The 26,907-nt window shown below is 42.8% G+C and overlaps 2 protein-coding genes across 3 annotated transcripts in view; one reads left to right on the forward strand and one right to left on the reverse strand.

The window, feature by feature from the left end:
• LOC134438553 (oxysterol-binding protein-related protein 7-like) overlaps nucleotides 1-19,224 on the forward strand; it is a 29,012-nt gene extending 9,788 nt beyond the window's left edge. For both annotated transcript variants that reach the window (XM_063188148.1, XM_063188154.1), the window contains exons 7-21: nucleotides 1,501-1,654; nucleotides 2,466-2,584; nucleotides 3,392-3,466; nucleotides 4,262-4,454; nucleotides 5,681-5,796; nucleotides 8,286-8,481; nucleotides 8,827-9,116; nucleotides 9,993-10,130; nucleotides 10,379-10,442; nucleotides 11,363-11,441; nucleotides 11,683-11,827; nucleotides 14,964-15,114; nucleotides 15,821-15,947; nucleotides 17,075-17,197; nucleotides 17,715-19,224. In XM_063188148.1, the coding sequence (XP_063044218.1) occupies nucleotides 1,501-1,654; nucleotides 2,466-2,584; nucleotides 3,392-3,466; nucleotides 4,262-4,454; nucleotides 5,681-5,796; nucleotides 8,286-8,481; nucleotides 8,827-9,116; nucleotides 9,993-10,130; nucleotides 10,379-10,442; nucleotides 11,363-11,441; nucleotides 11,683-11,827; nucleotides 14,964-15,114; nucleotides 15,821-15,947; nucleotides 17,075-17,197; nucleotides 17,715-17,823 (2,079 nt within the window). In that variant the 3' untranslated portion in view covers nucleotides 17,824-19,224. The remainder of the gene's footprint in view (nucleotides 1-1,500; nucleotides 1,655-2,465; nucleotides 2,585-3,391; nucleotides 3,467-4,261; nucleotides 4,455-5,680; nucleotides 5,797-8,285; nucleotides 8,482-8,826; nucleotides 9,117-9,992; nucleotides 10,131-10,378; nucleotides 10,443-11,362; nucleotides 11,442-11,682; nucleotides 11,828-14,963; nucleotides 15,115-15,820; nucleotides 15,948-17,074; nucleotides 17,198-17,714) is intronic.
• Nucleotides 19,225-23,259: 4,035 nt separating this feature from the next.
• LOC134464397 (TANK-binding kinase 1-binding protein 1-like) overlaps nucleotides 23,260-26,907 on the reverse strand; it is a 49,345-nt gene continuing 45,697 nt past the window's right edge. The window contains exons 10-12 of the mRNA XM_063217852.1: nucleotides 25,876-26,557; nucleotides 25,187-25,349; nucleotides 23,260-23,395 (exon numbers count right to left, since the gene is read on the reverse strand). Coding sequence (XP_063073922.1) covers nucleotides 23,267-23,395; nucleotides 25,187-25,349; nucleotides 25,876-26,557 — 974 coding nt within the window. The 3' untranslated portion in view covers nucleotides 23,260-23,266. The remainder of the gene's footprint in view (nucleotides 23,396-25,186; nucleotides 25,350-25,875; nucleotides 26,558-26,907) is intronic.

Below are 26,907 nucleotides of genomic sequence, written 5' to 3' on the forward strand. Positions count from 1 at the left end.
GCTTGTGAGTGTGGATTTTTCTTCTTTAAGTTGATACCTTTTATCGGGCACCCAAAGTCAGTCATTTTTTCCAAGAAGTTGAGCGCGTCCTCTGACAAACTTGAAAGCATCCATGGGTGCCGCTAACGGGGGAAAGGTGTTACAGATTCTAAAGGCACTGATGGCACTGACGCATCCCCTTAAGGGGACCGAAAATTAAAGTTTTTCATTGGGCCCAACATTTCTGGCAGCACCCCCGCTAACATCCATCATCACTATGTGCGATGGGCAAGCTGGATTCATTACTCTGTTCTCATGTAGGCCTGATGTGGGAATTAGGAAGCAGCAGTGATGGTGTTTTTGTTGTTGGTACTGCCTGGTTGGAAAGTGGTGGGCCCCTGTCTTCTTAGCAATGCATTCTACAGTGGGATTAAAAAAGAAAGTCAGTCATTTTTTTTTGACAGTCGGATGTAATATTCAAGCCGCGTTTGAAAATGAAATTGTGACAATCTTGTCCAAATGTTACTACACTACATGTAATTCACCTGTGGATCTGACATCTAGATGTGAGATGTCCTGAAACTTCTCTCAAGTCCAGCATGTATTTCATTAAGCCAGTTAGCTATAAGAAAAAGGCCTGTAGTTTTACCCGGCATCCAGATTTCCACCTACCTGTGATTGGGATCAGCTGATCAAGTTGTCTTGACCAGACTGGTACAGCAGGAAGCAGAGTAGTCATGAGTTTAGTGTACAGGAAGCACAGGTAGTTCCTTGAACAAGACTCTGTACTCTGTTACTGTATTTCCCTTTCTCAAAAAAACTCTGTGATGTAATCTTTGTAAATGTATTCCGCTTTGACTGTCTTGATAATTCATTACCTGGAATGTTTTGATAAGGCAGTGCCCAGATATTTTGTTTCTTTTTTTAAAGATTTGTTTTGGTCTTTTTTTTACTTCACTGATGACAGGATAGTATGAAAAGTGGACAGGAAGTGAATGAGGAGAGAGACGGGGAGGGGTCGGCAAATGTCCCGGGCTGGGAACCGAACCTGGGTCAGCTGCATGACAGACGAGTGCCCTACCGGTTGGCCATGGCAGGGCCCATTTTGTTTCACTGTTGGTTTTGATTTCTCCTCCCCTGATATCTTCCTGTTTCCTTGACAGATACGCTTAGTAGATATTGCGTCCATGTCCACTTTGTGTCTTTGTTCCCTCACACAGTTGTTTCTTTGGTAGAAGTACATGGCATTAATCATGTTTTGCTGTCGCTTACTCTCTTACTTATGCTGTTTATTTTACCCTTTCTTTCTTTCTTTCTTTCTTTCTTTCTTTCTTTCTTTCTTTCTTTCTTTCTTTCTCTCTCTCTCTCTCTTTCTCTCTCTCTTTCTCTCTCTCTCTCTCTCTCTCTCTCTCTCTCTCTCTCTCTCTCTCTCTCTCTCTCTCTCTCTCTCTCTCTCTCTCTCTCTCTCTCTCTCTCTCTCTCTCTCTCTCTCTCTCCCATCCATCCATCCCTCTTCTGCAGCCATCTCTGTCCAACATCCAGCTGGCTAACTACCAGAGCATGGCGTCCCTCTCCCCCCCTGACCTGGAGCAGGTCTCCGAGTCCGCTACAGGGGCCAACCACAAGGTCTCCGCCTGGCTCAAGCAGACCACCGAGGCAGACTCATGCACACACGGTAGAGCACTTATTATTATTATTATTATTATTATTATTATTATTATTATTATTATAAAATGTGTTTTGGGGGCTTTTGGGGCCTTTATTATGGCAGGACAGTGTGAGAGGAGACAGGAAATGAGCAGGAGAGAGATCTGGGGTAGGGCTGGGAAATGATCCCGTCCGGACTCGAACCAGGGTCCCCATGGGCATACAAGCCCAAATGTGGGGGTCACACTTGCTCCCGCATTACTACTGTATGATACATGTAAAATTGTGTGTTTTGCCTTTATTTGGACATGGGAGCTGTAAAAAAAAAAATCCTGCACCTAGGGTATATGTCTACTTTAATTGAAATAGGACATAGAATTTATGTCATTGAGTTGTCTAATAAAAGACATGCATTGTGCTGGGTTTTAAATGCATTTGATGATTTGTGCAGTTGGCTTGTTCATTCAGCAAGGGTATTGCTTCAATCTATAGGCAGAAATTGGGTATTTTTACTCCATGAGGAGCCAAACTAAAGTCAAGTTTGTGTTCATTTGTGAAATGTAATAAACCGGGTATTTCAGGCCGTCTCCAACCCCTGGCTTTTTACAGGTTTCCCGCAAGTCTAAAATCAAGAAACTGTGATTTTTGGCCTTAGGTCTAAAATGTATTTTACCCAGGTCTTAAAAGTGTTATCGCCATTCATTTCACAATGGTCTTAAAAGGTCTAAAAAAGGTCTCAAATTTGACCTACTGAATCCTGCAAGAACCCTGCCTGTGTGCTGAACCAACAACCTTTGAACCCTTCTCTTTGTAACCTTTTGACCTCTGTGACCTCACAGAGCTGAACCGGTGTGAGCTGGACCTGGCCGAGTTGAGTCGCTTGATCCAGCGTCTCCATTGGTTGGATGGAGGCCTGCCCATCACCGAATCAGACCTGCAGACACGCATCAACATGCAGGTACACACACACACACACACACACACACACACACACACACACACACACACAGCCACCAGACAGAGGCCTGGCCACACTTGGACAGACACCCACCAGACGACAGACTGGACTGTCCAGTTCTATTTGGGGGGTGTGGGGGGGTAGAGAGTGAGTGTTGTTGCTGAAATCCTTCCCCACTTGAAAGATCAGTCAGTAACCTCAAGTCGGCGGTTATCTACACATCAGACTGCTTGGTTTAGTCCTACAGTGTATGAGTCATATGGGTGCACAAACCTTTGTGAAACAACCTACTGTCATTCTCTGCCTGCCTGTCTTCTGCCGACGAATCTTGAGGAGCTAGTCAAGTCACTGTGCCTTTGTCTTCAAGTACAACTTAAGCCTTTGTTATGATTTTAGCTTTGAAACGGCAGCACGGTATGTTTAGGTTTTTGTTGAAGGGAGGTGATTATAGGGTGCAATGTAACAGATGTGATGACGCAGCGCAGTTCGTACTATTGTTGTTGCACTCATTGTCAGTGTGTGTGAAGGGCCAAATAAGGGCCTTCATACCTTTTTTAATTATTATGTAATGCTGTATATGTTGAACCTGAAGAAACCACAAGCAAAGACATGCTCAATTCCGAAGTGTAGCATGGATCTCTCTTTGGGTATGAAAAAAGGCAAAGTACACCTGTTCATTTGTTAAACCTGTTCAGCTGTTAAAAAGTCAATGTTGAGCTGTGCTGATGGCATAGTGCTGATTTTGTTTGTTGGACTTGTGTTTTCATTTTTGTTTCAATAAACATCTTCCCCTCTTTTGTGTTCTAGAACCTTACATTGGACAAGCCCAAGAAGAAGCCTGGGAAGATCTTTGGCCACGCGCGTTCACACTCCCACTCACCGGTGAGCCTGAGAAGCACTTTAAGTGGGATGGAGGGGGGGGCATGCGGGGGGTCAAGCACTGGTGTCACTTTTACCTCTTATTTACTTTACTTGAAAACCTGCTGCTACTAAGTATTGTACCCCAAACACAATTTCGATGCCTTTTTTTTTTTGACAATGTGCAAAGTGAGATTCAAGAGTTTGTCAGACATTTTCGGGGGCAGGTGCTGAAGGGGTGGGATGGGGGAGGCATGTTGGACTTCCAGCTACTAGGCATTACAAGCTTTATATTACATCAGAGCATTATTCTCACATGCTTTTGATTGTGACTCATTTGTACATTATATCAATGTGGACAACAGTACATTGTGACAAAAATCTTTCAAAAAAGAACTTTCAAAAAGGGTAATTTTTGTCCAATGGGGCAAAGGGGCAGGTGCTTTAGTACCACCTCGTCCCTATCTGTGCACACCTATGACTTTGCAGATCATCTCAAATGCTAGTCAGCTTATGTAAGACACGTTTCTATTGCTTATCGTTTGAGTATCTCCACCTCCCTCCTTCAGTCGCGTTTTATCATCAGTCATCGAATTTCTCAGTGATGGCTTGAGAGAATGTTAGATACAGCGATAACTCGGGGTCATGGAGTCTTTTAGAATGATTAACACAAAAAAACGTCCTCGTCACAAAGCAGCAAGAAGTCACACGTCACTGGTGAAAACAGGTTTTTGTTAAGAATGAATCCCCACCTATCCCGTCTCCTGTCTCCTCTTTTAACCGGTCTCTCTTGTGCTGGTTCTCTCTGCCTCTCTCCAGATGTACTCAGCCAGCTACTTGGGCAGTACGGCCACGCTGGGCCCTCAGTCTAACTTCAAGGGCAGCAGTGCTACGCTGGGAGCCTCGGTGCAGTCCATACCCGACTACGTGGTCTCTCAGCTCTCCACGCCCTCCGCCGTCTCCCCCGAGGGCAAGAAGCTCCAGCAGGATATCTGCGTCCTCTCCACACGAGGTAAGGTGCCTGTGTGTGCCTGTGTGTGCCTGTGTGTGCCTGTGTGTGCCTGTGTGTGTCTGTGTGCCCATAAGGGGTGTGTGTCTGTCATATGGTTACTGTGTATATGTGAGTGTGTTTTTTGGTTACTGTGTGTGTGTGTGTCATCCACACGTGACGTAGGAAGGGGGTTGGGATTAAGTGCTTCTGGTTGTTCTATCCATTTCCTCAACATGAGGTGGGATGGGGCCTAACACCATGTGATTTCCCTTGCTTCCCTTGTGATTATGCTTTTGAGAGATTTAACTTGATATTCAGACCATTTGCTATAACCACCACATTCTCCACCACTACTGCTGCTAGTGCTGCTGCTACTATTACTACTAACTTCACAAGTTGTACTTTGTGTCAGGAATTGGACTTAGAATACCATCCGGTCAATAGTTTTAACACCTTTGCTAGGCTGCTGTCTTTGACTAACATTTCCACTGTTCTCACTCTTCTCCCAAAGTGTAAAATAGGCCAAGCTCTACAACTGGTGGACCATATAACATAACTGTCATAATTTGTTGAGCTTGTAACTTGTTGATTCTGGGGAGTTATAGTCAAGGGTCAGCATTTACACTTCACATATGTGGTCTATGCTTCGATTAACTGGGATCATTTTTATGGAAGCTCCGCTCAGAGTATAGGTAGGGTGACCAGTCCCGGTTTGGAGTTGTGTGTCCCAGGTCCAGAGCAAACACTGTCGGGACACAAATATGTCCCGGTTTTGGCCACCCGCTACATTGCGCTACATGTCTATCAGGGTACATATATGGAAAAGATTACATGTTTACCTGCCACAATTAATAGCAACCAGCGCTTATATAGAAAGTCTGAAGGAGTCAGTTGTGATTTGTCATTCCTCCCTCTAAAATTGATTAGAATACAGGAAATTGCATCTAAAAAATACATTTATTCTGGGGGAGGACCCCCAGACCCGCCCGCTAAATATTGTCCCTCAGTCACGGACGAAGTGTCCTGGTTTCAGACTACAAAAATCTGGTCACCTTAAGGATAGGGCATGAGTATGGGGAAGAGGGCATGTGTATCATTGATTTTGTCATTGTGGTGCATGCGAGCGTGTGCACCAATGACACCACTCCGGGGAACTTCAATGTGAAGTCCATCCATACTTAGACATTCATATTTCAGTGGAATTATTATGTCTTACTCTCATCTCAAATATGCGTCTGTCCCTCCAGTGCACTCCAACCTGAAGTCCATCCACGATGTTCTGATGATGGAGAGAGAGAGGCTGCGACAGGCCTGGACGGGGCCCAATCAGCAGTCCACCCTCTGCTCCACCATGATGTCAGAGGTGAGCATCACATTGTATTACGTTAACAATGGGATTGCATCGCATGAATGAAGTCAAGTCAGCTTTTATTGGCAGTTTCTTCATATGCACAGGTCATACAAGGAAATTTAAATTCTAATAATAACCATGCAACCATACTACCTCTAACCTGGCTTTAGTACTGTTTGTAGTCTCTTGAAATCATGATGCACTCATTCCTAGACAAGTTACAGGTTTTGACATCTCTTGTTATTGTGGTGCATTCAAACATGTACGCAGTTGGCCACCGAGTCCCTCCTTTGTTTCATAGAGGGCTGTGGAACATTCTTCGAAAAGACTTGTTTCCTTTTTCCCTTGTCTTCTGCTGCTTGCGAGTGAAACTCAGAACTCGTTTGGTCTGTTTAGGATGGATTCGTTGAGGCCCATCTTAGGGTGTGTGTGTGCGTGTGTGTGTGTGTGTGTGTGTGCCTGCGTGTGTGTGTGTGTGTGTGCCTGCGTGTGTGTGTGTGTGTGTGCCTGCGTGTGTATGGCTTATACTTCTGCTGCTTACTGCAGTGAAGACGCAAAAAAGCCACAAATCGTTTGTTCCCACCCCTTTACCATGAGGTGTATTTTTTTATAAAACTTTTGAGGAAATCAAAAACATGGTGGCGAATTCACAAAGAAAAAAAAAAACTTATGTTGACCTTTATGGTTCGTCAGTTTGATGTTACTTTACTTTACTTTATTTGTTCAGGACATTGCACATTAATGAACATATACATACATGTACATATATGTAAACATGCCAGATTGTAGCCCAAGGGCTAATTTCCATCTGGTGTCCAATAGGCAGGCTAGATGTTTACAAGCAATAGACTTTAAAATAAAACAGACTGTTAGTAACAAAAGAAATAAAACCCACTACAGAAGCAAAAGGCATGCATGTAAATAAAAGGAAAAGAGAAAAGAAAAAGGTCCCAAAAAATAGGGCCATGTGTTATGTGAGTGTGTGTGTGCGTGTGTGCGTGTACACTGTGTAGAGGCTCAGACCATCAGTGTGAACATGTTTGTTGGGCTCGAAGCCACTTTTTATACTCCATCTTAAAGGTGGCTAAAGAGGGACATTCCCTTATATGCAGAGGAATAGAGTTCCATAATATGCCGCCTTTAGTAGATAATGCATTTTGACTGAAGGAGGTTTTCCTGAAAGGAATCTCTACATCTTTATTGACCACTGCTCGAGTTACTCGTGTTTGACGATATTTTATAAAATCCTGTAAACAAGGTGGCGCCAAAGTCTTATAAAGAAGACAGCTATAGGAGAATTTACAGAAATTGTCAAAACTCAATAGGTTGTACTTATCTAAAATGTTACAATGGTGGTATGAAAGAGGTTTTTTATCTAAAATTTTAAGTGCTTTTTTAAATAAACTCTCCACGGGTTTGAGAGTAGTGGATCCCACCATGGTCCAGCTAGTAATGCAATAGCTTAGGTGAGAAAATATCATTGCATGCAAGTATGTCAGGGCAGCACTATTTGACATAGCACCTCTTATGTGCCTGAAGTTGTAGAGATTAAATTTTATTTTTTTTGTTATCATTTTTATATGTTTTTTAAAAGAAAGATTGGAGTCTAGAATGACTCCTAGATATTTAAAATCTGTGACCACTTCTAGCTGTTCACTACCATGTTGACAACATCTAGTTAATTGCCAATGCCCCCTACAAAGAATGGAGCATGCAATATGCCCACCAAACGATGTCCACATTTTTAATTTTCAAGTGTGTTTGTGTTTTTCGCGTTGCGTGTGTGCAGCTGGTCATGCAGTCCCATTTAAATAAAATTCACTCCGTGTCGCTGTCGTCCGAGTCCACGGACGAATCCTTCTGCACTGTGTGCCCAGACCAGGTTTGTGTTTCTGCATAGGTCCTGCTCTTGAACAGAAAGCTTTTTTTGTTTCGTCCCTTTATAAGACCTTCAAGAATTTATTTCCAACACTAACACGATTCAAAATAATTATTTTCCCTGTTGGGTTATAGAATGCAAACATCAAATTCTCACCCCATTTTGTGTGTGTGTGTCTGTACATCCCAACGTGTCTGTTTATGTACAATTGCATGTGTGTCTGCATGTGTAGTTGCATGTCCTTAACTTCTTATAATGTTTTTTTTTCTTTAAGTAACTAACATTCCTTTGTTTCTTATTTAGTTTGTGAACACTGAGCCACAACCCAGGCCTCTGTCAAACCAGCTGTACCGCTTCTTTGAGTCACATTTCTAACATCTTCTTTTTTCCCTCTTTCTTTCTTTCTTTCTTTCTTTCTTTCTTTCTTTCTTTCTTTCTTTCTTTCTTTCTTTCTTTCTTTCTTTCTCTCTCTCTCTCTCTCTCTCTCTCTCTCTCTCTCTCTCCTCTCTCTCTCTCCTCTCTCCTCTCTCTCTCTCTCTCTCTCTCTCTCTCTCTCTCTCTCTCTCTCCCTCTCTCTCTCTCTCTCTCTCTCTCTCTCTCTCTCTCTCTCTCTCTCACTCAGCCTGCTGCCCCCTCGGCGGCCTCTGCTGCTCCTCGGCCGCATCACATGCGTCAGCTGTCGGTGGCCGACTCGGTGGCTGAGTATTTCGACGCCAGTGAGGTGTTGCTCTGCGAGAGTTCGTCTGAGAACGATCCGTCTGACGAGTCAGGGCTAAGTGACGTCACCACCAGCAACTCCGAGCCTGAAGAGGGCCATGGTGAGTCGCTGTTGCAGTGAGGATAAAGAGGCAAACATAATGAAAAAAAGATTCTCTCAATAGTAAACAATGTTGCAACGATACTAGAAACTGTTGTTGATGATTATTCCCTATAACTATTAAACACTTAAATACACAAATTCAGATTTTTTTTGTAATGTAATATTCCAGCTGTATGTGTGAGGAATCAGATGCAATCCTGTTGACTTGGATAAGAGTCCACCTCTCACAATGTCCTATCAGATAAAAATCTAAAAAGACCACAAAAAAAAATTCTTTAAAAAAAAAAGTAAGTTAGGCATCATTCCATTCCTTACTGTCCTTGTCGCCACATGTTTTATGCAGCCTCAGCGTCCGTCAAGTACAGAGAGAGTGTGTCCAGCGCTCCCGAAAACCACAGCGTCGGCCCCAAGGACTCCAGCCGGCGGACAACGCTGCCCGCCGTGTGCCAGGACAACAGTCACGTGGGGATCCTGAACATCCTCTACAACAACGTCGGGAAGGACCTGTCGCGCATCTCCATGCCCGTCGCACTCAACGAGCCAGTCAACTTCCTGCAGCGTGTCAGCGAAGAGCTGGAGTACCCAGAGCTTCTGGACATCGCCAACCGCACGGACGACCCCTACCAGAGAATGGTACGGTCCATGTAATATTATACTCTAGTTTATTACATTGATGACCCCCTACCAGATAATGGTACGGTTCATGTAATATTATACTCTAGTTTATTATACTGATGACCCCCGACAGAGAATGGTACGGTTCATGTAATATATAACTAAACAAACATACTGAGACAAAAATACTAACATACTAATACAGACTTGTACAATAAATACTAACACGTCTGTATTAATATGTTAGTGTTTTTGTATCAGTATGTTTTTCATTGTGTGGGTGTGCGTGCGCGTGCGTGATATTTATCAATGTCCTATCTTTATGGTTAGTTTAACTGCAAATTGGAGACTGGTCAAACGCAATTTCAAACTTCTGCTATCCTTGTTGCATAGATTTTCGACAATAAAGAAATTGAACAATAAAGATGATGCGGATTAGCATATAGTAAGATGGAAGCAGACCCATGTGTTGGCAGGTGTACATGTCTTCATCTCTGGCTATGGCCTAGTTGTGACTGCAACCAGCTCATTGTATCTGAACTGTCATCTCTAGCTATGACCTAGTTGTGACTGCATCCAGCTTATTGCATCGGAGTTGTCAGCCCTGTGCACCTAGAGACGCATTAGTTGTGTTATCCATCTCTGGCTATGCCCTAGTTCAAGTCAAGTCGGCTTTATTGTCAATTTCTTTACATGCGCTGGTCATACTAATAATTGAAATTACGTTTCTTACTTTCCCATGCAGACAGAGACATACAGTAGACCTAGTTGGCGTCATTTTGTGATTGTAGGTGCATGGGGGTGCATCCAGCCTACTACAGTATATGTGCATGGGGGATGCATCCAGCCCACTACATGCTTACTTTATCTACATCATCTTTAATGTGTTTGCAGGTGTACGTGGCTGCCTTCTCCATCTCCGGGTATGCCTGGGCCTCCTGGAGGAACCGCTATAAGCCCTTCAACCCCGTACTGGGGGAGACCTACGAGAACATCAGGGACGAGCGCGGCTTCCGTTACCATGCCGAGCAGGTGTGATATTCTCATGTATTGTTATGCAAGTAAAATATGATGCACACTTCTTCTAAAATTGCTAGTTCTTTGACTGTAGCATGTTATGTTGCAGATTATGAAAGAGGGTCTTCTTCTGTGTTTATGTACTTGACACCTTAATTTCCCTTGGGATCAATAAATGATGCTCTACTCTACTCTGATCTACTCTCTACTCTACGTATGAAAGTCAGTGTTTGATGTTTCGTTGTTTCTCCTCTCCACATTAGGTCAGCCATCATCCACCGGTATCTGCATGTCATGCTGAATCGAAAAACTTCACGTTCTGGCAAGGTAAGCACACACTACTGGCAACCCTCGGGGCTCATGGAGCAGAAACACTTTTGTTTGTGCAGTGCACTTGGATTCACAAGACACTTGACTAACAAATGTTTTTGGTATCTACACATCCAACGTTATTTTATCATATTTTGTAGTATACATGTACTGCAGTGCACTTGGATTCACAAGACATGACTAACAAATGTTTTTGGTATCTACACATCCAACGTTATTTTATCATATTTTGTAGTATACATGTACTGCAGTGCACCTGGATTCACAAGACACTTGACTAACAAATGTTTTTGGTATCTACACATTCAACGTTATTTTATCATATTTTGTAGTATACATGTACTGCAGTGCACCTGGATTCACAAGACACTTGACTAACAAATGTTTTTGGTATCTACACATTCAACGTTATTTTATCATATTTTGTAGTATACATGTACTGCAGTGCACTTGGATTCACAAGACATGACTAACAAATGTTTTTGGTATCTACACATCCAACGTTATTTTATCATATTTTGTAGTATACATGTACTGCAGTGCACTTGGATTCACAAGAAACTTGACTAACAAATGTTTTTGGTATCTACACATTCAACGTTATTTTATAATATTTAGTAGTATACATGTACTGCGGTGCACTTGGATTCACAAGACACTTGACTAACAAATGTTTTTGGTATCTACACATCCAACGTTATTTTTTAATATTTAGTAGTATACATGTACTGCGGTGCACTTGGATTCACAAGAAACTTTACTAGCAAATGGTTGGTATCTATACATCCAACATTATTTTATAATATTTAGTTGTATGCATGCATGCACTGCAGTGCTTACAGTATGGTCTGTCTGTGTCTGTGCTGTTTTGAGATTGTGTATTCATTAATTTCCCTGTTCCTATGTACGCGCTACAGACCAGAGATGGAAGAACAAGTTCTGGGGCAAATCAGTTGAAATCATCTCCGCTGGTCATGTCAATGTTTCTTTGCCCAAGTGAGTTAAACACTGCACTAATAATTGTGTCTTTTTATGTTGGAGCAATATAAATGCTGCTTTTGAAAAATGGGTAAAACTTTAATTGATGCCGGTGTCATATGCATGTCACTACAGTGTCATGGCATGAGTTCTGGAAATTGAATCATCTTTATTTATAATATAACCCCTACTACTACCACTACTACTACCACTACTATTACCACTGCTACTGCTAAACTGTGGCCATTGTCCTCCGTAGATATGGCGACCACTACGAGTGGAATAAGATCATCACGTGCATCCACAACGTCTTCAGTCAGCAGCGACACCTGGAGCACTATGGAGACGTGCTGATCCGCAACAAGAACAGCGACGTCTGCACCTGCAAGATCACATTCGTCAAGGTGAGGCACTGCTGACTAATGCACCTGCAACATCACATTTATCGAGTTGAGAATGCATGGAACACAGGACTGTTATGAGGACTGTGGCATAGCTCTTGATGCCAGTTGCAAGATATTTATTGTTATGTACTCATGAATTCATAAGCTATCCCAGGTGAAAAACCCATATACTTAAAGTGTACTTTTTTTTGACCGTACTTAGTACAAAGTGTACTATTTTCGACGATTTAAAGTGCGCTTCATTGCACTATTAGTGCGCTGAAGCACTACTAAAGCAGTACTTCAGCACACTTGCAGCACACTGAGGATGCTAAATTGGCACCGCTTTTGGACAACTTTAAGTGCACTACAAGCATACTTTTGAAAGTATGCTCCAAACACGCTTTTCATGCATTCGTATGGCATTAAGAGTGTGCTTGAGTACACTTCTATAACATTTTATTGTTACTAGAAGTTCAATAAAAGTATATTAACTTCATGCTTCTTCGGACTACATTGGAACCTTTTAAGTCTGTAAAAAGTATATCATATTAAGTATTGTAAATATATAACAGGTATGCTTGAAGTATATTTACAGTACACTCCCAAGTACATGACATGATATAAATGTAAAACTACAATCCATGCTGGTCCTTAGAGCTTGTACATTACACATAGCCACATGTCACAGTAGTGTTACAGTATGCATGCCTAGCATAACTGATATTTACAATCATTGCATTGTTACAGAGATTTCACATACACATATCACTTTATTTCAATCTTGCTCCAATTTTCTGCAGTTGATCACTGGAATTGATCATTATTGGTGACCCTCTATTCTTTGTTTGAACAACTAGTTCCAACTTACCTCCCACCATAATGTCAAGGGAAGTGTGAGCCTATATATACCAGAACATATACGTGACCATCATAATGACGGTGGGAACATTTTTTGTGTACCACTTTAAATTTGAAAAACCCCTACAATAAACACAGAATATAACGATGAGTAATATTTTCATGCAAACCAAAAATATTCCTTCAAGATAAATGGCTTTCTGTTTGAGAAATTTAGCTCCCAGAAGTGCATTGCATGATGGGACATGCATGATGGTGCATGATGGGTAAATGCACTTTGTGTAAGCACACTTTGAAGATATTTGGGTGAAGTACAATCATGGTGCACTTAGGAAAAGTGTACTTGCAATATGTTATAGCGATTTACTTTAAAGCGCACTATAGAAAATCACACTTCGAAGACATTTGGGCGAGGTGTAATCATATTGCACTTTAAAAAAGTACAATTGCAATATGTTATTAAAAAATACACTTTAAGTTCACTATTAGAACACTATTAGTATATTCCTCTAAATACACTTTAGCCAAACATCTTCGAAGTCCACTTGAAGTATGGTTCGCTAAGTGTACTTTCTTTGAGAGCAACTTAATTACATCTAATTTTAAGTACACTTTAAATAAGCATATTGTAAACATACTTTTTCTTAGCATGTTAAAAGTGCACTCGTGCTTTTTGTGCTAAGTACACTTCAGTCATGCTTTTATTGTACTAAATTGAACCACTTTTTCACCTGGGATGAAAAAGTTTTTGTGCTCAAAAAAGTTCCAAAAACTGTATAATGAAATGCAGGAAATGTAGAAAAGTCTCTGCAGTTTAAAAAAAAGGCAGGTTGAAAAAAAGAGATGGAGAGTTAAGGAGGAGTGGCTCTTGTCTATGAAGTCTCCGGTATGACGCTAGGGGAGTCGGCAGGGTTTGCGCTCATGAATCATGCCCTGATTTTGGCATATAAATAAGAAAAAAGGTCGCACCATGCATGGTGCGACCTTTTTTCATTTTTCATTTTTACAATATTTTGGTCAGCACCCTTAAAAGGAAGAGGAAAACTGTTGGGTGACGCCTGCTCCAACCCTTATGGACATATAAATAAGAGCACATGCATACAGCTGCCTCTACTGTATGTTGGTGTTTTGATGTTGGTCCCTTTCAAACATGGCTAACCATTGTGTATCCCAGCCAATTTATAAGAATGACAATTTGTATAAACCTTCGTGAAGGCCAGTCGAGGAGTGCATGTCTGGCCTACAGGGCCTTTGGAGATAATCTACTGACCTTTTCATGGGTGTTTATAAATCCCTCTTGGAGACACTTTTACCTAGAATGGCAATTTTACCTGTCATGGTCAGACACTAGTTATAGTGTGTCGAAACACTATTAGTGTTTAGGCTTAAACTCTATTGGACTCTTTGTTGAGCTGGAAGAGCCAATCAACGAGATGCCAATCTGTCTCTCTGTCTCTCTGTCTCTCTGTCTCTCTCTCTCTCTCTCTCTCTCTCTCTCTCTCTCTCTCTCTCTCTCTCTCTCTCTCTCTCAAATTCAAAGGTTGCTTTATTGGCATTACTCAAATTACAGGTGTTGCCAAAGCTGACATACAACAATAAAAATAATAATAATAATAATAATAAGGGGGAAAAAAAGAACAAACAACCATATAGAGCCAGGGAAAAAGGAAAAAAAAACAACTGAAGATATTTCTAGGGAACTTATTTTGAAAGGGAAACTACCATTCAAGGTTAACAAATGACAGGCTTGAATATATTGCCCCGATAGTTTAGTACATGCATGAATCTCATCCAGGAGGAATTCTTGTTTGTTTTCATTTTTTAAAAACCTGGGACAGGCTCGTTCAAATTTTGGGAAGTAAGACATTCTTATATCCTTATATCTTTGGCATTCTAAAAGAAAATGGGCTTCGTTTTCTATTACTTCAGTGTTGCAGTGTTTACATATGTGATCTTCCCTTGCGAGCCAAGTTTGACGTGTCTGCCTTTTTCAATTTCAAGTGTGTGGTCAGTTAATCTGTATTTGGACAATAATGTTCTATGTTTGTTGTGTGTAATATCCGTCAAATATGGAGCCAATTCGTAATTGTGTCTGATAGATTTGTAACAATTTAGCTTACTTATTTGATTTATCTTAGATTAGCTCAATATTTGGAAAATTGTCTTGAATTTTTTTTCTCTTACATCCCTCTCTCGCTCTCTCTCGCTCTCTCTCGCTCTCTCTCGCTCTCTCTCGCTCTCGCTCTCGCTCTCGCTCTCGCTCTCTCTCTCTCTCGCTCGCTCTCCTGGTCCACAGGCCCGGTACTGGGGTTCAGACGGCAGCAAGAATGAGGTGAATGGCACGGTGTTGAACAAGGATGGCAAGGTGGTGCACCGCTTCGGGGGCTCCTGGCACGAGGGCATCTTCTGTGACACGTTGCCCAACCCACAATGCATCTGGAAGCCAAGTAAGCATCCACCCTGCCTCTAGATGCTGTACCTGTAGCAATCAAGATGGTTGGGTATTAACCCTTTAAAGGGGGGAACACTAAAAATGGCCCTTAGGTGTGGTTTATGTCTGTCCACACTCTGTCTTAACCACTCACTCACACTGCAAAAAAGGGTAGGTGTAACATATCAATGGTTATTTTAGCCTTTATTGACCCCTTTAGAAGTCACACAATCACTGACTGTGCGCGCATTAAAACACACACACACACACACACACACACACACACACACACACACACACACACACACACACACACACACACACACACAGACATTGCTGACCCTGAAGAGAGAAGACCTGCCGTCCTAAAGCGTGTACCTGTATGTTTGTAAAAAGTAGAGATCCTGAAAAGTACACTTGTGAGAGGGAAAAAGCTGTTCCAGAAGCATAGGAAATGTTTGTGGTTACAAGAAATTAAACATACTGACTGGACTGAGGACACCATCAGGAATGCCCGTGTCACCTGGCTATTTTCTTAATGTGCAGTACATTGCTCCAACAATGCGTGCACAGCCCGATTACATCACATCTGTGTACAAACAGTACAGGAGTCTATTCGCACCCATGAGTTTATTCACTCCCTTTAGTAAACCAGCAAGGTCTTTCACAAGAAATCATTCTTGATTTTAAGCCCAGTTTCACTTGCCTTTTGTGCGTTGCAGACACTCAGCCTGACGACCATGTCCAATACTACGGCTTCTCGCAATTCGCCAGAGAGCTGAACGAGCTCACACCAGAGCTGGAGAAGGTGCTGCCGCCTACCGATTCGCGCTACAGGCCGGACCAGAGGTGAGTCAAAAAAGCGTTGGGTGCACGCACATCCCAAAAAACAATTGCAGTGGGTGCAGAATATCAAAGAACGCACAAGGAAAAGGAAAAAATATCTGCACACCACAAAAGCTCCCTTGTCGTGATTTAATTAAAAACTGGCACAACGTTTCGACCTGCATGGTCTTTCTTGTTGTGGTCAAATGAAAAACTGGCACAACGGGCGAAAGGTTGTGCCAGTTTTTCATGGCCACGACCTAGCAGGTCGAAACGTTGTGCCACTTTTTCATTAAATCACGACAAGGGAGCTTTTGTGCTGTGTGGGCCAGAGGTGAGCCACTCCCTACTTAATGATATAGTGAAGGCTAATTTTTGAGGTAAAGGTTCTTATGGCTACAGGTCATACCTGTAAGAGAGCCACTCAGAATTTACATTTCTTTTACAGATTTATAATTTTACAGCCTTGCATGTGGTCCAAACTTAAGTTGTAATTACTTTCACTGCAATCTTATTCATAATAACGTTCAGTTAGACCTTGGCTTTCAATAGAATGTTCACAAAAAGTTAGGGATATTTGGCTTTGGGTAAAATGCATGAGGGAGTTAAATTATTCGTAAGTTTCAGCTACTGTGCTTGAAGATGAGCTTGAGGGTGAGGGTTTGTGGACATCCATTTTGTTAGGGACATTTGGCTTTCTGGTCAGGATGAACCTATTTATTAGGAATAGCGTATTTAAGGCCAAGATCTGGGCTAGCTGAAAGTTATTATGACTGAAATCGAGGTAGAAGTTATTACAGCTACAGTGTGAACCAGATGCAAGGCACTCACAACTTTCTAATACTGGTTGCCTAATTTAGACAACAGAGGGAAACTCTTGTGTAATGGTAGTACTGCTTTTACCTTCGGAACAGGAAGAAGTCAGAGATGTAGTCCCTAACTAATAATAAAAACTCATTTGCGTCATTGACTGTAGGCTTTGTAGGCCAGTTTCCCCTCTGTATAGCTAAATCTTGCATGTCCTCTATTGTAAGTGTCTTCTTGTATAGATGTTTGTGTTGGTGTACCATACATGTACAGTGAACTAATGTGTGTGTGTGTGTGTGTGTGTGTGTGTGTGTGTGTGTGTGTGTGTGTGTGCGTGCTTGTAGACTCCTGGAGGAGGGCAAGCTGCCGGAGGCTGACAAGAAGAAGGATGAGGTGGAGGAGAAGCAGCGGGACAGGCGGAAAGAGATGGCCAAGAAAGGAGAGGAACACGTGCCTCGCTTCTTCACGTGAGTCTTGACATCACTTTTAAAAGAAAGGTCCTCTCTTAAAACACTCAAGGCAATCCTCAGCGGTAAAGGCTACTTTAAAAATGGAACATATTTTACATACACTCTTGTTATTTATAGTGACAGTGATGAGACCGGCTCATGTTCATTTACACCTCAGTCTGTAATTCATTCCATCTTCACTCCCAGCGGTCCCTCTGGCTCTGTCTCAAGACAGTGCGAAGTTAGTAGTGTTTTTTAAAAGCTTTAAGTAGTTATTCCAGGGGCAGGTGGTTACAAGTAGAAAGGTTCATGTTGTAACTAGGTGAAAAGCCGTCCATGGGCTCTCTAACTGCACTAGTCAAGGGTGGCCAAAAAGGAAAACGTCTTGACGTCAATTTAAATAGGCTGTGCAATAATGACTGTGTAATAGCTTGAAGACCGATTTTGCTTTATTTATGGACATGGGTCACATAAGGAGGGTTAAACAACTCTGTATTTCTTTACAATGAGCGTGTGTTGTGGGGTTTTTTTGCAGGAAACAACTGGACGATGAAGGAAGGGAGGTGTGGCTGACCAATAACACCTACTGGAAGATTCGGGAAAACCCAGGATTCGCATACACTGACAACCTGCATCTCTGGTAGTCTGTGTGTGCTTCTGTCTGTCGTTCTGTCTTTCTGTCAGCCATCTTGTTTCTCGAGGAGGGAGGGGAGAGGTTCTCTCATTGCTGCTGATGTTCTGTCAGTGAACCCATGTCCAGTCCAGGCCAGTTACTGCTGTAGGGGTAGAGACTGATGAGGCAGTATGTTCTGCTTTGCTTTCTTGTATCTCTTTTTGGTTTGCTTATTTCTCTGTGTGTGAGATGAGCCACTCGTATGTGAGTGGGGATCATGCTGACTTGACCTCCTACGGAATAAGGAATAACACCTGAGTGTCATCAGTAGGCTTCAGCACTCATCCTGCTCAAAGATGGAGAGTGCAATGTTTCAATACTCGGCCAACTTCTAAGTGCCTACTTGTCTCCCTGTTGAAGAAGGTAGGTCTGCACATACTGTGGAATAAGCTCCAAAAAATAAAGTTTATTAAATTAAAACAGCAACGTTTCGATCACCCTGGATCTTCATCAGACATATGGGTCTTATATTATTTTAATAAACTTAATTTTTTGGAGCTTTTTCCGCAGTGTGCAGACCAACCTTCTTCAACTGACTGACACTTTTGTCTAGCACCTGCAACAAGTGACTTTGTATGTGCGCACCCTACCCAAAGCGACTACTTGTCCCCCCTCTCATCTCCGCCATACCTAAGGGGACAGTTGAGCACTGCTTATTGCAGCAAATGGTTAATAATTGTTACCTTCTTTGCTCCCATGTGTATCTTCTTTACTCCCAATGTTGCTTATGGATGTTTACACTGTGTACTATTGTATGGCTACCGCCCTTAACCATTTTGTAAAAGTATCGAATATGAAATGTCTTAGATCTGATGTGGTTGTCAGAACTGAAGGACAATGGTGGTGGTTGGTGCTTGCACTGAACAGGAATGGGATGCTTACTGACTGTAATGGGTCATAATTGCATGATTGCCATGCTGTTTTGTTTTTGCCATGTTGTAATTGTACGTATGTGCGTGCGTGTGTATTTGTTTACACTAGTTACCATTTTTAACAAAGCACCAAAGGGTAAATGTAGTTTAGTGTTTGCCTTTGAGGATAATGGGCTTCTTGCTAGTCTGTATATAACATTGAGCTTTCCTAGCTTTGTCCAGGGGTGTGTGTGTGTACGCGTGTGTATGTGTGTGTGTGTGTGTGTGTGTGTGTGTGTGTGTACGTGTGTGTACGCATGTGCATGCCTGTTTGAGTTTACAGTATTTTTAACTCTTGCCCTTAGTGTTGAAATGATGATATTGTGTATGGATGTTTCAACCGTTGTGTTATGAGTAAAAGAAATTCATTGTTACTCTTTTTAATGTTGATTTTTGTAATGTGAAGTTCCATGTATGTAACCCCATTTTTAGTCTGATTGGAAATAAATATTAGAAACAAAGTTTTTGTAAAGTGTATAATTTTTCTTCTGGAATTGAAGGTGAAGGGAATGTTTTAATCTTTTTTTTGTCTTGCCCCTTGTCTGGCTCTGCCCACAATTTCAGTTTAAAAGTATCTGGTCAGCCCAGCTTGCCAAGTGTTGGCTGTTCTTGCCTGAGAACTTGAGCACCAAATGTACTAATCGCTGATCAGAATCAGTGGTATGGTTAACATAAGTCACTCCTTGATTCTGGCCTCGATAGTCTGTCTTTTGTCATCTTTGCCAGGCCAAGCATCATCTAAAACCTTGATGCAGCACATCATCCAAAAACTTGACGCAGCAGCCAGGCTTTCTTATCACATTCTCAGAGGAGATGCAATATATGACTTTGATTTAATACGTTTTCTGTAATGTATGTGATTGTGCACTTAAAGGGGTATGCCACTATTTTGGGGCTTAATATAGTTAAAATCGCTGGCCGGGGTTTATAAAGGTGGTAAAGCGTCTTATTTTTCATGTTAAGCGTTGTCTTGCTTTAAGACAAGTTAAAAGAGGGAGTATGTAGCTAAGCTAGTGAAAGTCAATGCATCACTGTAGCATGTAGCATGCTACACGGATCCATTGACTTTCACTAGCTTAGCGACATGCTCCCTCTTTTAACTTGTCTTAAAGCATGACAACGCTTAACATGAAAAATAAGACGCTTTACCACCTTTATAAACCCCGGCCAACGATTTTAACTGTATTAAGCCCCAAAATAGTGGCATACCCCTTTAATCCAAGGTAAACGATGAGGATTCAGGCAGTACACTAAATTCTTGGAATGCTAGCCATGTCAGAGCTGGGAAATGTTTGTCTTCAGATGGCTCACGTGTGTCTGTGGTTTTCCTTTACCAGTCATGACTGGCGTCCTGCCACCATTACAGTACCAAGTAACCACAGTCAGCCAGTCTCTCGTGCTGTGATTAACATCTAAAACGTGCCCTCGGCAACCACAAAAACCTGTTCAGTGGAATTCCAGGTTGTCGCCAAGTGGACTGTCTGGTTTCATCAGGTGTCGTGACTTGTGTTTTTGTGCTGCTGACCCCAAAAATTCCTGCTATCTGACTGCAAACATGCAAACAAAATATTTTTTGATTGTCAATTACAGGGGTTGGAAAAAATAACTGAGACACCTGTCATTTTAGTGTAATCTAGTTCCTCTTGCGTCCACAGTTAATCCTGTTGGATGTGGTTCATTCTTCTTGGTGGTATGCAAACATTACCTTAGATACTGTGGCTCTTGACACATCACAAAGATTTGCTGTCTCAGTCATGCAACAGTTACACACGTACCACACAAAACTGTGCTCTTACCCTGCTAATTGAACCTTCACACTTCACTTTACTGGTGCAATGTGCCATTTAATGTAGATTGGCCAACAGGCTGGTCCACTTGAGCCATGAAACTTCCCACACTAAAATGACAGGTGTCTCAGTTATTTTGTACAACCCCTGTATGTGTTTGACTAAACATCAATCCAAACTGGAAAACCCACACAAACAGACTTCCCTAATTAGTTACAATTCATCAAAGGGAATGCCTTGACATCTCTCTTGTGCATTAGGATGCCTCAGAATCATTGCTACATAATTATTCACCACCAGATGGCACTCTTTGCATAGCTGCTTAAACATAGACATGCAGTACTTGTGTCTATAGTAGTGGTTGCCAGCCCATTTGGGGTCGTCTGAAATGTCTCATGGTAGAAAAAGAAGCCTGTGGAAAACCAAAAATTCAACTAAATGATATTGTGATGGAAACGACATGAACAAATGCTGGCGGGGGAAAAAAAGGTGTGTGTGTGTGTGTGTGTGTGTGTGTGTGTGTGTGTGTGTGTGTGTGTGTGTGTGTGTGTGTGTGTGTGTGTGTGTGTGTGTGTCTCTCTGTCTCTGTCTCTGTCTCTGTCTCTGTGTGTGTGTGTCTCTGTGTGTGTGTGTGTGTGTGTGTGTGTGTCTCTGTGTGTGTGTGTCTCTGTCTCTGTCTCTGTGTGTGTGTGTCTCTGTCTCTGTGTGTGTGTGTGTGTGTGTGTGTGTGTGTGTGAGATCACAAATGTCAGATGTCATCAAGGTTGTGGAACCTCTGCGCTGAGCTTTAGTTATATTCTATATATACTGTTACCTGTATTGCCCTTGGATGACTCTTAATATCTAGAGTAGCTTATAGATAGTGTTCAGTACTGGGGCATTTCACCAGAGTGCAAAATGGCTATTTTAATTCCGTCCAGTGATCACTTGTGGCTTGATGTGAATGGTTCTATCAACTTCCAGTGATTATGCTAAGCTATGCTAACAATTCTAATACTAACAAATCTAATTGCTGAACACACTGAAAATATAAATAACTATACACTATAATACACTATAAAATTATAAATAATTATAAAATTACCTTCATGTTTAATACTTGGAAAAACTTAAAATATGTGAAAAACAAAAAAGGGTGGACCGTTCCTTTAAACATACACACAATAAATAAAACATGTACAATTTCAGTGGTCTAGAACGTCTTTATTATTATTGTTATGCAGTAACCAAGTTACATGAACATGTCTTGGTTTTGCATGACTTACAAATGCCTAATGGTCTCCACTATGGGGGTGTCAGGAGTCATTCTAAAGGGTCTTTCAGTTATATATATACACAAAAATAAAATCCAACATAGCCGTCAGATGGGGTATTGACACGAGGTATTTTAAGCTAAGAACCATTCGGGTGGTGCTGCCGTGCCCTTTCTATGGTACAAAGACTGAACATCCAGCATCGACAGCTTCATGAAAGGCCTGTCTGACATTGATCTAGAGGCCCCTTCCTGCCCTAAAACACTCTCTAGTTTGTATGGTATTATTTTCATTTCCCGTTTTCTTTTCACCTGAATATACCTGTAACGTCCGCTGTGGTTGTCCTTAAAACATGGCAAATGTCGTGATAATGGTCCACATAGTAGACCTAAAAAATATTAGCTCAGAGAACATATCACTTCATTTTCCACAGAGGGACCACAGATGCTAATAAAATAATAATCCTAAAAACGTCAGCGTACTGTTTATCATCTGGGTAGGCCTCGAGAATTAGATGTCATAGTTTGGGATATGTCCTGCCAAGCGCTTACAGACCAAACAATACTTCACTGGCAGCATCCACGTCTCTAGTAATGGCTTCTCATTAGTACCAAAGCAGATACTGCTGCTGCTTCTGCTGCTGCTGCGATCGCCAGCAGCCTTCTCACATTTTAAAACTGTGCCCTAACACTATGCAGTAACAGGATTTCTCTCTCTCTCTCTCTCTCTCTCTCTCTCTCTCTCTCTCTCTCTCTCTCTCTCTCTCTCTCTCTCTCTCTCTCTCTCTCTCTCTCTCTCTAACAGCTAAGTAGTGCAGCGGTCCTGCCTCACTGAACACCATCTCTCATTTTCATTCTCTCTCTCTCTCACACACTCTCTCTCTGTCTCTCTCTTTTCTGACTTAATTCTACATTTATTTTTTTCTGTACAGTGTTGGGGGGGAGAGGTGGTGGGTGGGACAGTACAAAAACTGACGAAGTGTAGTTAGAAATGCATTACCAGGCTATTAAGATGCATCACTTCTGAGGTTCTCACCCATTGCCTTGGCGAAGAGTGCAGAGAGTGGAAAATGTAATATTGGGGTTTGTAAAATATGGCTTAGGTGTACCCATGGGGCTCTTGTGTGGGGGGGGCGTGGGATAACTCTGTACAGTATTTTTTAGTCAGGAGTGACAACGCTGGGGTGCGTTTCTCGAAAACATAGTTGCTAACTATATTAGCTACTTTGTTGTCTGCAATGCAATTTCCCATTGGCGATTACCCAAGTTGCTAACCGGCTAGCAACTATGCTTTCGAGAAATGCATTGTCTTTTTTTTTTATGTCACTCAGATCCTATCCTGTGTGTGTGTGTGTGTGTGTGTGTGTGTGTGTGTGTGTGTGTGTGTGTGTGTGTGTGCGTGTGTGTGTGTGTGCGTGTGTGTGTGTGTGTGTGTGTGTGTGTGCGCACGTGTCGCGTGATCCCTCAGATCTTGCTGTTCTCCAGGTGTGTGTCGATGTGTTTGATGAGGGCGTCGTCTGGGTAGTCGGTGGGGAAGGTGAGCTGGCACAGGGGGCAGCTGCGGGACGCATTCTCCTCCGTCTCCATCCACAACTGCAGGAGCACACAGCAGGGGGGACACAGGCAGACATTACATGGGGTGGACAATATTTCATGAATGAAACGAAGGACAGCACTCTTCAGATTTCTTCTTTGTTTATTCGCCCACGAACGTTTCGGGAAGAGCCCTTCTTCAGTGTGTAATGGCGTTTGGCAACATTCATTCATTCAATTAAGTTCTTTGCACCCAGTTAAGAACTGTTAAAATTAGCCTATTTAGGCGATAGTATGAGAGCGTCTTCTCCACTTTTTCGTGGACAATATTTCAAAAGTGTCTTTTCCACCGCCGGTTTTCTGGTACGCCTACAGCTCGACAGAGAAGGACTCGGACGCCAGTTTTTGCTTTTCGATTAGGCACGACACAGCTCAATTGTAAAGCAAAAAGTGTCGGGCGAGTCGCACTGTGTCGAGCTGTGTCGGCAAGAGTAAACTTGTACAGTATAAAACCAGATGGGGAGTGGGTATACAGTCAAACAAGGCCGACAGGCGGACAACAGATGCGTCCCTATGCCAGTTCCAACTATGCCATTTTTCCCCCCAAACGCCCCCCTGGCCTCCTCCTAGCCTGTCAACGCCCCCCGAGGATGTACTTTTTGTTTATTGGTCATCATGGACACTCCAAATATTGTGGCAGGCAGCAAGGCAGCAAAATGGCGAGACATGGCTTTATTTTTTGCAGTTTAGGGTATAATAAGCTTATCATCATTCTTGGATTTGGAAAAGAACCATAGGCTATGATTTGAAATTTCACATAGCCTAGATGAAGTAGGCTACATTACAAATTACCAGACATTTATTAGGCCTAACAACCTTTAGTATCACGCCATTTCAGCATTATGTGCATGTGGGAAAGAATCTAAACATCGACAAATAATACATAAATAAATAAAACCGTTTGGGTGAATCATGCGCTTATGGGTTCACCCTTTAGGTGAATTGAAACTCAATTACCCAGAATGCTGCACGTGAGCTCTCTACCCGGGTGATTCTGGAAAACAAACATGGCGGCAACTCGCTTTACTACCTTAATAATGTGTTAATCCGACGCTAGATTTCTTAACTGATGAAAATCAAAGGCAGAAATCAACATTGTAGTGTCTAAATATGAGGTCGATTGGTCTATTTGTGGCGTACATCACAATCGGCTGAGTTGTTGGCCTCACGTTTGTCAGTTAGCCTGTGGCTAGGCTACTTTTCGCCAACGTTAGCATCCGGTTTAGTATAGAAAGGCTATGCTTGCCACAGACCTGTATTAACCTGCACGCATTCGCTCCGTAGTCTGCCGCCTTGTGGCCACAGGAAGGAACAATTTAAAGAAAGCGTTTCAGACGGACAACAATTTAATGAAAGCATTTCAGACGGACGGAAATGTAATGAAAGCGTTTCAGACGGACGGACGGACAGACAGACCCTGTTATAGAGATGCTGGACGCATCTAAAAATGGGATGTCAAGATCTCAAAGTGAACTTAAAATCTCGATAACATACAGGTATTTACACTCGGAGTCTGATTACTTTCACAGTGGAGTCAAAAGTCATTGTAAGATTCTACACGTGACCAGTATAATTTCAACTCAACAACGAGATGATTAACACATTATTTACATGATCTTGAGTAGGATGAACTCTGAAAATTACACTGACCAAAGACTAAACATTATTTGTATTATTAATTATTATTATTATTGTTGTTGGGTGATGGGAGTCACAAGAGTTCAACTGCAGTTGTATGTTATTTAATTTGAAGAAAAATAAGGTTTTAAATGAAATTTCCTCACTACTCACATTGATGGAGGGCCAGGACTGGGCGTGGTCTCCATGCAGATGGCCCAGGTGAGGGGGCAGATGAGGGGGCAGGTGAGGGTGGCCGGAGAGGGTCCTGGGTCCCTCGGGGGCAGGGAACGGTGGGCACGGAGGGGGCAAGATGGCACCCAGGGTGCGCGGCGGACTGTAGTAGTAGCAGAACATTATGCTTAGTATTACATTACACTTAGATGACACTTTTATCCAAAGCAGCTTACAGTTTTGAAGGAGTAATATACCTCTTAAGAACATGCTCACCCTTCCACAAAAAATGTAAAAGACATAAAAAAATATATATATATTAAATAATACATAAAATAAGATGAAGAAATAAGATATGCACAGTTTAACAGCTGAACAGCAGAGGGTGTAAACGAGAGCTTGTAGTATCTGTTGGACCAGGGTATTTAAAACAGAAACCAGCAGGTAAAAACTAGAATTCACTGTGCAAAGGATGGGTGTGATTTTCCCACATGGATTCAGGGAACCCCCTTTCAAAACAAGATATCTTATCTCAAGGGGCTATCCCCCTAGCCTGGCTCTCGCGAGACCCCTAGTGCTTCGTGCATCTTCGTTACACTTCGTGAGCTCGGATGACAATCCATCTGCGAGAGCCAGGTTACTATCCCCCCAAAGACCAATAAAATTGTAAAATTCAGTCTCTTGATTACCTGTGGCTGTGGCTGTGACTGTGACTGTGGTTGTGCATATGCACCGGCGGGGGTGGAGACGGCGGTTGGCAGTGCCAGTCTTCCTCCTCGTCCGAGGACTGCGGTGGCGTGACCAGCGGCGCCGGCGCCAGGGTGGGCATCACGGAGACGGACACGGGCACCTCACGGGCGGCGCTCTCGCGGTCCTCCAGTTCCAGGTGGCACAGCCGCTGCATTTCGACCAATGGGAAGGCCAGCTCCAGCTCCAGCTCCAGCCCCCTGTGGCGGTGCGCAGGGCTGCCCCCCAAACTGCCCCCCAGGCTGCCTCCCAGGCTCCCTCTTGCGCCCACCAAAGTGGTGCCCCCGTGGGCAGAGGCTGGCCTGGCTCCAGCCAGAGACGCCCTGGGCAGACGCTGGAAGGCGCCGCTCTCACCCCCACCGGCGCCTCGGTTGAGGTTACGGGGCTTGGGCAGGGTGGAGATGGGGTCGCAGAGCAGCCGGGTGTGGCTAGGGGGTCGGCCGTGGGGGGTGGGGTCGGACATCTCGGAGTAGCTGCGTCGGCCTTGGAAACGCTCTCGTAGGCGGCTTATTGGAGGGCGGCTGGTGTAGGAGGCGGGCCCGGTGGGAGGGGAGATGGGGGGCGAGGGGGGGAGGCGCTCTGGGGAGGGGGAGGGACGCTGGGAGGACGGGGAGTGGCGGGAGACTGGGGAGGGAGGGAGGGAACAGAACATTTAACGTTAAAGCAACAGTAGGTAGTTTTATTGTCATGGCTTTTTGTTGTCAAGACTTTTTTCATAAAGGCTGGGCTACTTTTGTGTGACTAGACCAAATGTCTTTTTTATTGTGGGAAAGATGTAGGTGTGTTGAAATGAAACATTGGTCATTTGTGCACCACAATAAAACCACTTAATCATGAGCATCACTTCAGGCTTCAGCACAAGTGGACATCCTAGATTTTCTAAAATGGTTTCAGCCGTGGACTAAGGAGGGAATGAGCACAACTTTTTCCACATTAAGTGAACAGTAAGTACTTTTCCAACTTTCAACTGATAA

This window comes from Engraulis encrasicolus, chromosome 2, assembly GCF_034702125.1.
Source record: "Engraulis encrasicolus isolate BLACKSEA-1 chromosome 2, IST_EnEncr_1.0, whole genome shotgun sequence".
NCBI classification, from domain to species: domain Eukaryota; kingdom Metazoa; phylum Chordata; class Actinopteri; order Clupeiformes; family Engraulidae; genus Engraulis; species Engraulis encrasicolus.